Genomic DNA, 11,033 nt, shown 5'->3' on the forward strand with positions numbered 1-11,033 from the left:
TACTTTAAGTGTATTTTGATGGCAATACTTTTTGAGTCAATTTGGAATCCATTTTACTTGCAGCAGAGTATTTCTACTCTTTTTGCCCAAAAAGTATTTTAGTGCCTCATCTATATGTTTTTTAATATTAAATTATCAAGAGGGACACGACCAAGTGACTAAATCATTGATGCATCGTAGAATATTTCAGTGTTTCTGTGAAAAGGTAAATGTATACTGGGAGTATACAGTTGTTTCTCCAGCAGTATTTAATTGACGGGTTGGAGTCCCGCCCCCTTGTTGACTCCCAGCTAACGGGCCTCTGGAGGCCGGCAGCAGAACTCACAACCTGCTGGGCTCAGCTTGATTGGTCTCCGGGCAGAACCTCCGTCCTCCGGGATCTGGTGGGCTTTTGTTTACGTTCTGGAAACGGGTCGAAGTTTAAAATGAAGTTTCTTCTGAGATCAACAAAAAGGATAATCCAGAGATAATGATGTCATACAAAAAGAGTAAATCTGCAGTAGAATAAGAAAATGGATGGGTTGACATATAATAAAATATAAAATAATATTAATAATATTTATTATCCCATTTATTTGGTAACATTTTTTTTTGTAAATATTATTTTTTTTGCAATCAAACGACTGAAAGCCCGCCCAAAGACAGTTGATTGACAGCTCGGCCCTTTAAGGAACAGCAAAAGCAAAGGAATAAAAACGTATATATCAAATTAAATAAATACAGAAAATACACAGAAAGTAATTAATTTAATGCATTTTTTGACATTATACATTTTGTAAATGTTATATACATATATATATATATATATATATATATATATATATATATATATATATATATATATGTATATAATGTTTGCAATATTGATAATACAATAAGAAAATATACCTTTTTCATTTATGCGTATAATTATTATTTTGTTATCTGGCTTTATATTTCCAAATGTATTCTAGGTACTTCTTTCTTTTCCTGCTACTATATATTTCTTCTCTTATTAGTATTTTTTATTAATCTGATAACTTTAGTCACTTTGTAGATTACATGTATGTTCTGTTCTGTTATCTTTAGTTTTAAAGCTTTAATCAGTCGCTTTTACCTAACCTTTAATCCCTGTTATTAATTTTACTCTATTGACTTTTATTTATGTATTAAGTGAAACTGATCCAATTAATCTCTTGTATCCACATTTCACGTTTCAGTTTTCAGGAATACAACGTGACCTTTCAGCTGAGTTTACTGAAAGTGGGAATCAGACTTGACCTTGAAGACACAGAGAGGTCATTTCATTTCATTATAAAATGTTTGTTTTAGGCTGAAAGCTAGAAATGTAATTATCATCAAAAAAGTGTTTTTAATATTCAAGTGTTGAATTTAAAAAATCGACACAAACATTTGACCCGAATGTGTAAACGTTTGAAAAAGAAGTCTGAAGACATTCAGATATTAAACACATTGTTCAACAACAACAAGACAGCAGAGGCTCTGACGACCCAAAAGAATAAAAAAAAAGAAATTGGAAAATATATGTAAAATATTTGGATATTTTCTGAGATTAAATTAGTAAATTTAAAAGAAAAAATGTGGATATCCTCTGAGACGGATGTGAGATAATACTTTAGAACATAATAATAATTTGTTTTCATCCAACAATTCATACAGGAAGTGCTAAAAAAGAGAATTAAAACATAATTAATTTAAATATATCACTAAATATAATCTGTGTGTGTAGATGACAGATCCTATAACGGTCTATACATGCATGTTTTCATGTTTTAATGGTCTATACATGCATGTTTTCATGCTTTAATGGTCTATACATGCATGTTTTCATGTTTTAATGGTCTATACATGCATGTTTTCATGTTATAACGATATAAACATGCATGTTTTCATGTTTTAAGGGTTTATATACATGCATGTTTTCATGTTATAACGATATAAACATGCATGTTTTCATGTTTTAAAGGTTTATATACATGCATGTTTTCATGTCACAGCGTCCTCTAGAAGGGCAGCTTGCTCTGCAGCGGGATCTTCCTCTTCAGGGTCAGAGTGCTGTTGACCTGCTCGGCGGTCAGCAGGTGGTGCCACTGAGCCACCGGCCTACGCGGGCTGGACAGCATGTCGGCCCAGTGCCGCAGCTGGTTGCCGGTCGCGTCGCAGCCCAGGAAGATCTTCCCCATGGCGTCGTTTCGGGACACGGCGTCGTGGTCCCACACCGAGATCACCAGGTGCACCCTCTGGGGGGCGACAAGGAGCGTGTCTCTTAGAAATACATCTACGATGACTTATGAGGACTTATGAGTAGTTATGATGACTTATGAGGACTTATGAGGACTTATGAGTAGTTAGGATGACTTATGAGGACTTATGAGGACTTATGATTTGCATTCATTTTTATTCATCTTATTTCATTTATTTATTATTTTATTTATTTTGTTTTCTAGTTTGAGGGGATGTGTAACTTGTATAAACTTAAAATAAAATGATTGAAATAAAGCAATACATTACTTTCATATTCTTCAGACATTGGGTTTATCACTTTGCTGAACGACAATAAAAATGTTTAAAAATAATGTAATTTCTGTATTTTTAAAGAGATTTTTAGGAGATAATCTTTAATGGATACAGTTTAGTTTTTTATTAGATATCTACATGAATTAAAATAAAAGGGGCAAATTCAAATTCAGGGGCGATTAGTAAAGAGGGTTTTAATGGATTTATTTTAGGTAAAACCCATTAAAAACTGTAAAACAAACAATTCATATCTTAAAAGGGTGTTATTTGGTAAATGTGGAGATAATTCCTCAAAGATAGCAGAACAGATTAAAGAATATGAATTACGAACCTTCAGACATTACTCAAAGGACTAATAATGGATTCTAAATAAAGTTAAAGGAAGATCTGAGCAAATGTTTCACAATAAAAGCATCTAACACGGGTCGGCTTTGAATTTGAAGAAGGTCAAATGTCCCACTTAGTAAATGTCTGCTTCTTATTACTAAACAGACCCGTATTAAACATGTTGGATGATGTAATAATGTGTACATGTGTCAGGTTTTATTTTTTACCTGGATTTGGTCGAAGGACACGTCGAAGGTGAAGGACTCGTTGTAATACGGGTTCAGCGTCTTCTTCTTAATGGAGGTCTTCCTCTTCTTCCACTTCCTCTTGTCCAGCGCCAGCTGCACCTTCACGTACGGGTCTGAGACCGAGGAGCTCGTTAGGGTTCATTACAGGCTTCAAGGAAATGAAGTGGTATTTGTTCAAAAGAAAGATGAAATGTCGCTTTACTTGTCTGAGGAGTATTAGAGCCTGTGACTAAAATGAAAAACAAGAAAATACATATTTAAAAGAAATATGTAAAGGAGGAAAAACTCTCACAATGTTTTGAAATAATTAGAGATATTTTTAGGGATTTACACTGAAAACTAATTATTCTTTGATTGTATTGATTGTTTGTTGATTGTTTATTGACAGGTGTCTTGGCTATTCAACTGGAAGGGAATAATTCACGTCTTTATTGTTATTCAGATGCGTTGACCCACAACAGGAATTAAAACCGATTTAAACACCAAGTTTGATTGACATTCCCTGAATTTCACCATTAAAAAAACATGATTTTGGATGATATCTTATCAAATCAACACCAGTTTGATTGATATTTCCTGGGTTGTACAAATTAAACATGATTTTAAATAATGTAAATGTCTGATTAATTACCTGTTTGGTTAAAGGCCTGCGGACGTTATGTTGTTCGTGTTACATTAAAGTCAAACACTGAAACACCAACAGACGACTCTCAACCTGAAGGTCTGAACCGGGATTCTGCTTTTTGTGACGTTGTAACGTTTTGGTTTCACGTTGATGGAACCGAACGAAAACATTGTACACGACGCCGACTGCATCATGGACTACGACTCGTCATCACCTCCTACGTCACCTCCTACAACCTTGTCGTCAGTGCTTGCGACCAGCCACCGCTCCCTTTGTCCCCTATGTCCATTCGTCCCCTAAGTCCATTCGTCCCCTGCGTCCATTCGTCCTCTACGTCCATTCGTTGCCTACGTCCATTCGTCCCCTACGTCCATTCGTCCCCTACGTCCATTCGTCCCCTGCGTCCATTCGTCCTCTACGTCCATTCGTTGCCTACGTCCATTCGTTGCATACGTCCATTCGTCCCCTACGTCCATTCGTCCCATACGTCCATTCGTCCCCTACGTCCATTCGTCCCCTACGTCCATTTGTCCTCTATGTCCATTCGTTGACTACGTCCATTCGTCCCATACATTCATTCGTCCCCTACGTCCATTCGTCCCCTACGTCCATTCGTCCCCTACGTCCATTCGTCCTCTACGTCCATTCGTCCCCTACGTCCATTCGTCCTCTACGTCCATTCGTTGCCTACGTCCATTCGTCCTCTACGTCCATTCGTCCCCTACGTCCATTCGTCCCATACGTCCATTCGTCCCCTACGTCCATTCGTCCCCTACGTCCATTCGTCCTCTACGTCCATTCGTTGCCTACGTCCATTCGTCCTCTACGTCCATTCATTGCCTACGTCCATTCGTTGCCTACGTCCATTCGTCCCCTACGTCCATTCGTTGCATACGTCCATTCGTCCCCTACGTCCATTCGTCCCCTACGTCCATTCGTCCTCTACGTCCATTCGTTGCCTACGTCCATTCGTCCCCTACGTCCATTCGTTGCCTACATCAATTCGTCCCATACGTCCATTCGTCCCCTACGTCCATTCGTCCTCTACGTCCATTTGTTGCCTACGTCCATTCGTCCCCTACGTCCATTCGTTGCCTACATCAATTCGTCCCATACGTCCATTCGTCCCCTACGTCCATTCGTCCTCTACGTCCATTTGTTGCCTACGTCCATTCGTCCCATACGTACATTCGTCCCATACGTTCATTCGTCCCCTACGTCCATTCGTCCCATACGTTCATTCGTCCTCTATGTCCATTCGTCCCCTACATCCATTCGTCCCCGACGCTCATTCGTCCCCTACATCCATTCGGCTCTACGTCCATTCGTCCCCTACGTTCATTGTCCACTACGTCCAGTCGTTGCCTAGGTCCATTCGTCCCCTAAGTCCATTCATCCCCTAAGTCCCTTCGTCCCCTACGTCCCGTCGTCCCCTACGTCCATTCGTAGAGGACGAATGGACCTACTTCCTGTTGTCATCCTCTACGTCCCGTCATCCTCGTCTTCTCCTGCTAAGCTCGGGCAGTGAGGCCCCGTCGCTGCATCCTGCGCTCAGCTGATTGTGATTGGTTCAAATAAAAACCAACAAGCTCCTTTCTCTAGGTCCGTCTATCGGAGACGACTGATAGAATAACCTTTGTGTGTATCCTATCTTTTGGGGGACTGAATGATTTCGGTGACAGAACTTCTCTGAGTCCTACCTGAAGACCCTCCGACGTCCATGCTCTTCAGGCTCTTGGCCTCCAGCACCACCACGGTCAGTTTGGAGGCGGTGGGAACGTAACGCAGAGAGAAGCAGATCTCGCCCAGGTTCTCCTCCTGACGCACAAACAAAGCGTTACAGCAGAGGTCACCACACAAGTCAATGAAAGTCAATGAAAAGAGGAATTCAAATTCCGAAAATGAATACAGATTTAATCAGATTCGATCAGATTTAATCTCTATTTAACTTAATTAATAAGGATTTTGTTTAATGAGAAAAAGTAGACGAGATTTAAATGACATGTTTAACTGCTTGATTTAACTTTTTTTGCGGAAAAAACGCAAATGATCAATCAAAGCGTAAAGAGTATTTTTAGAGATCTTCAAATATGTCTGCAGGGGATCTTTGACAAACGCGAAATGCACATATATAAATATAAATAACAACGACACTCCAATCTGGAAAGTGAAAAGCGGGAACAACGACAAAGAGAACCTCAAAGGCGGCGGGCTCGGCGAGGTCCTGCCACTCCTCGATGACGTGGTTCCAGTCGACGCTGCAGAGCGGCACCCTGAGCTCCCCGATGATGTTGTGTTTGGAGAATCTGTTGAAGTCAAAGATCTGCATCACCACCGTCGACTTCAGCAGCAACGACTTCGATGTCTGGGAAAATAATAATAAAGAAAAAAGAGAAACTTCATGTATTGCAGAAGGTATGTGTGGATATTGTTCAATATCCCCCCAAAAACCATAGAGCAGAGATTTTGCAGGTTCCAAAAAAAGTAGTATATTATCGAGAAAAACCTTGGATATGCTCCACTCTCTTCTTCTCAGAATACTACACCCCTTCTACGGCTCTTCTGCATCCAAGCGTAATAAACAGATGCTGATTCCAGACCTGCCGACACGTCCACCAGCAGCCCGTTACCTGGAAACTGAACCGCTCGTTGAAGGCGGGGTTCAGCGTGTTCCTGAACACTTTGGTCTCAAAGGTTTTGGATTTGTCGGGGCAGGTGTAGACTTTGACGTACGGGTCCGAGCTTCCTCCCACGTCCATAGCCTTCAGGCTGTCGGCTTGTTTAATCCCCACCGTGAGCTGTGGCAGACGCACAGGAAGCAGACAGGAAGCAGACATGAAACAGACAGGAAGTAGACAGGAAACAGATAGGAAGCAGATAGGAAACAGACAGGGAGCAGACAGGAAACAAATAGGAAGCAGACAGGAAACAGACATGAAGCAGACAGGAAGCAGACAGGGAACAGATAGGAAGTAGACAGGAAGTAGACAGGAAGCAGACAGGGTAGCAGACAGGAAACAGACAGAAAGCAGACAGGAAGCAGACAGGAAGCAGACAGGAAACATACCTTTAGTGACACCATGAGTTAAAAACACGTAGTTGGAACTACGTGGAGAAATGCATAAAGTGCATAAACCAGAGACGACGCATTTACGCCTCGATTAAGTTATTTTGAGCGTTGGTGGAGCAGCTACGATGTTAGCTCAGCATAGCGCCGATTGATCCAAATTCTACTCAGAAAAATTATAGTTGAAAAGTTGAAAAGAACAAAAAACAATTTGACATTATTGTCTCGTTATTTGGCTTCCTTATGCCGTGTTCACACCAAAACAGTTGCGAATTTTCGCAACGCCACTTCGCCTATATCGCGCCGCAGGTGAAAAATTCGCTCTATGTGCTTAATCCGTTTTTTCGCAACCATCGCTGGGGAAAGGGGGCGGGGCTTATCTCTGTGTCTTGAAAACATTTACTATTTCCTTCATCCACCAGGTAAATAACCACTAGTTCTGCTTTATACTTGTTGAGGAAGTCCCACACACGTGGGAACATGAACCGCCCCGTGTCTGGGTTCATAACATTATCCGTAGTCGCACACAGCTCGACTCCTCCAGGACGAGTGTCTGAGTGAAGCCGTTTCCAGCGCTCCTTCAGCGGGCCAGCAGTTTCATTTAGTAACCGCGGTGATGCCGGGTGGAGCTTCTCAACGCTGATTGGCTTTCGCAACTCCGCGTCATGCGAATTATTCGCTGGAGTTGAAATATTTGAACGCCACCGAAAAAGCGGAAAAGCGGAAAAGCGGAAAAGCGGAGTTGCGAATATTCGCAACGCCGTTTCGCCTTTATCGCGACGCCCGGCGAAAAATCTGCTTTTTTCGCAACCGAACGCGGCTGTGCATTGACTTAACATGTTATCTGGACGCGCGAATATTTCGCAACTGTTTTGGTGTGAATACGGCATTATTGTTTATCACCTCTGCTGCAGGCTAGAGACTCCAGGCTACATTGACCGCATTGTGGGTAATGTAGGCGGCAGGTTTTGACAAGGAAGAAGAATATGTGGAACAAAAAACGATGATATCTCCGATTCTGCTGCATCGGTTTTTACTCTTTAGTTTTAAGCCGCCTGTCTTGAGTCCGACAGTGATGCAGCAGTGAAAAGATGAATCCGTGGAGCACTTTGATAACGCAGAGGCACAGTGTGGAGGTCAGAGGTCAGCGGCGGGATAATGCTGGTGTAATCACCACAGACTCAGCGGCGTTGTAGTCCAGCGAGTAGAGCAGCTTTCCTCTCTGTTGTGTCGAGCCGTAGCCGACATCCGACACGTCTGGCTGGACCTGCACACAGGAAACACGATCATTTCACAGCGAGTATGGACACGGACGCACAGAAAGACGAGCAGGAAGCAATGATTTAATGAAAGAATGATTCAAGAGATCAGGCAGGAAACAGCCGACGGACAGATGAGGGCCAATCAACAGAACTGAGGAACTGGTGCGTGAAGTAACCGGCTAAAAGGATATTTGTGTTCCTGCTGGTGGCATTTATGAACCCCCCGAAAGAATCACTCAGCCGTTTCGTAACTGAAGGCCGACATAATTCCACTCGGGGTCGGAGGTGTCTTGAAGCAAAATGGTGGCACAATATTCTGCATCCCGCCCGATGGATGTAGGAAGAGAACTGGGCTCAGCGTGGGAGGCGTAAAATTACCCGGATCGTCCGACAGTCCTCCAGAACTTGAGACATTTTCACACATGTTTACTGATACTGTATTCTATTATTAGTATTTCACTTACTTCGTCAACAAATGTTCTCTAAGGTAACTGTTTTACTCGTCTGGCTTTGAGCCGGGCTGTAAGAATCATACCCCTCGACGAGTAGTTCGTCACATTTATTCACCGAGTAAATCAAGTGGAAGGCGTGGCAACCGACGTCCTGCCAGACAAACAACAGCAGCACGGACCCCGACTTCCTGTCTGAAGCGACCGTGAGGGAACGAGGACGATAAAGTTGTGGCCACCCAGAAAAACGCTGAGCTGAAACTAACCAAAAAGCCCCAAATTCATTCATTCATTCTTTCTTCACAGATCCGGCCGGTCGCTCAGCAGCTCGTCATGAAACGCGTTAGCAACAGAGACGTCGTCGCCGCCGCTCACCAGAGCCGTGGTGGTTTTCCCGTTGACGCTGTTCAGGTTGATCTTCTCGTCCTTCTTCTGCCGCTTCTTCTTGTTCCCTTTGCAGCAGCACTTGACGCAGATGCACAGGCAGCAGAGCAAAATCAGCAGAACGCCGGCCACAAAGATGGTGTAGATCGCCCATCGGGGCACTGTGGGGGGAGAGAAGGTGCACGTGTTATTATATTATTCACAACTTTAATAAATCTCACGATATTATTCCTCCTTTTTCCCACTGGACAGAAAGAGATGCTTCCAATGGAAGTGTCTACGTCTATGCTTCATGTGTTAAAGCTGCATTCTCTCTCCTGACCACCAGGGGGCGACTCCTCTGGTTGTATAGAAGTCTATGCTTCATGTGTTAAAGCTGCATTCTCTCTCCTGACCACCAGGGGGTGACTCTTCTGGTTGTATAGAAGTCTATGCTTCATGTGTTAAAGCTGCATTCTCTCTCCTGACCACCAGGGGGCGACTCCTCTGGTTGTATAGAAGTCTATGCTTCATGTGTTAAAGCTGCATTCTCTCTCCTGACCACCAGGGGGCGACTCCTCTGGTTGTATAGAAGTCTATGCTTCATGTGTTAAAGCTGCATTCTCTCTCCTGACCACCAGGGGGCGACTCCTCTGGTTGTATAGAAGTCTATACTTCATGTGTTAAAGCTGCATTTTCTCTCCTGACCACCAGGGGGTGACTCCTCTGGTTGTATAGAAGTCTATACTTCATGTGTTAAAGCTGCATTCTCTCTCCTGACCACCAGGGGGCGACTCCTCTGGTTGTATAGAAGTCTATATAAATGACTCTACTTCTCTTGATTTATTCCCTCAGTAAACATTGTAAACATGAGTTTATGTCTCAATCTCTAGTTTCAAGTCTTCTTCAATACAGCATGATGTTCATTTAGTAAATTATGGTCATTTAGAGTCAAACAGACCATAAAGAAGGGGACACTTTAGGGGCGGGGCTACAAGGTGATTGACAGGTCGCTACAGAGTTGTCCGTGTTTTTGTCTTACAACTTGAACTCTTTTAAGTTAATTGTAACATTCTGGTTGACTAAAAATATCTTATTCTGTGTTTAGCTGTAGCTCCGCTCTCTGGCGTCACTTCTGGTCGCAAAAAAAACAAGATGGCGACGGCCAAAATGCAAAATTTGAGGCTTCAAAACTTCAGTCCACAAACCGTCCGGCTGGCCGCTCTGAATCGATCACATTTTACTACACAACCACTTGGATGTTTACTTGTACTGGAGTATTTAAACGTTTACTGAGTACTTCTTCCATTTAGTCTCTTTTGGGGCGTAAACTTTGGGTTTGGTGGAAGCTGCCGCTTGAAGACTCACGGGGGATCTTGTTCAGAAGGTCATTGACGAAGTTGCCGGCGGCAACGGCCACCGGGTTGAGGGTGGAGTTGGTGTGGCTGGAGGTGGGCGGGTAGTTGGTCACTGGCAGAGCGGTGGTGGAGGAGTGAGAGAGTCTCAGTGACGGGTGGACGGCAGGCATGATGAAGAGGAGGATGAAGAGGAGATCTGTGGAGGAAAGAGAAGTGAAGAGAGTCTGGATGTCAACACAAATAAACAACGAGAAACTAAACAACGTCTGAGAACTACACACATTGAAGTACTGTACTTGTGTACTTGGGTATTTCCAATTGACTGCATTACTTGTATTTAAAACATATGCTTTGTTGTCATTGCTTCCTGCTATATTTTGGATATTTTAAATGTTCTCCACACATAAAAGAACCTGAAGTTCTTTCATCCTTCAGTTCTCAAGCATTCAACATCAAAAACAACAGGAAGTGGACGACAAAACAGCACTAACGCCACTAAAAGTAAAACGTAGAAGAGATTGGAAAGTAAAGACTTCTCACACTTAAGCACAGAACTTGAGTAAATGTACTTATTTTCCACCACTGCAGAACCGCAGCGATGTGTGAAATCAAACATCAAAAAGCTTCAAGATTCCAACGTGACGGAGAGAAAACTGCACCTTCAGGCCTTCAGGCCTCCGCCATAAGCAAACAGCAGCAGCTATTCACCTCCGTCTGATTCACCGTCTGATAACAACAACAAAGCCAGAGGAATCCATGTGAGTCAGTCACCAGGCCTCTAGTGCAGCACCCGGACTACCTGAACTCTGGACTACCC

General features: G+C 42.9%; 1 protein-coding gene across 1 annotated transcript; it reads right to left on the minus strand.

Moving 5' to 3' along the window:
* Positions 1-2,003: 2,003 nt before the first annotated feature.
* On the minus strand, positions 2,004-10,308 carry syt8 (synaptotagmin VIII; the record flags this gene model as incomplete). The annotated part of the gene is made up of 8 exons (XM_079223440.1): positions 2,004-2,240; positions 3,072-3,205; positions 5,418-5,535; positions 5,915-6,082; positions 6,348-6,515; positions 7,959-8,051; positions 8,871-9,040; positions 10,227-10,308. Coding segments are annotated over 8 exons (1,170 nt in total), but the record flags the coding sequence as incomplete, so codon positions are not given.
* Positions 10,309-11,033: the final 725 nt, after the last annotated feature.

This window comes from Taurulus bubalis (assembly GCF_910589615.1).
Source record: "Taurulus bubalis genome assembly, chromosome: 9".
Taxonomy (NCBI): Eukaryota; Metazoa; Chordata; class Actinopteri; order Perciformes; family Cottidae; genus Taurulus; species Taurulus bubalis.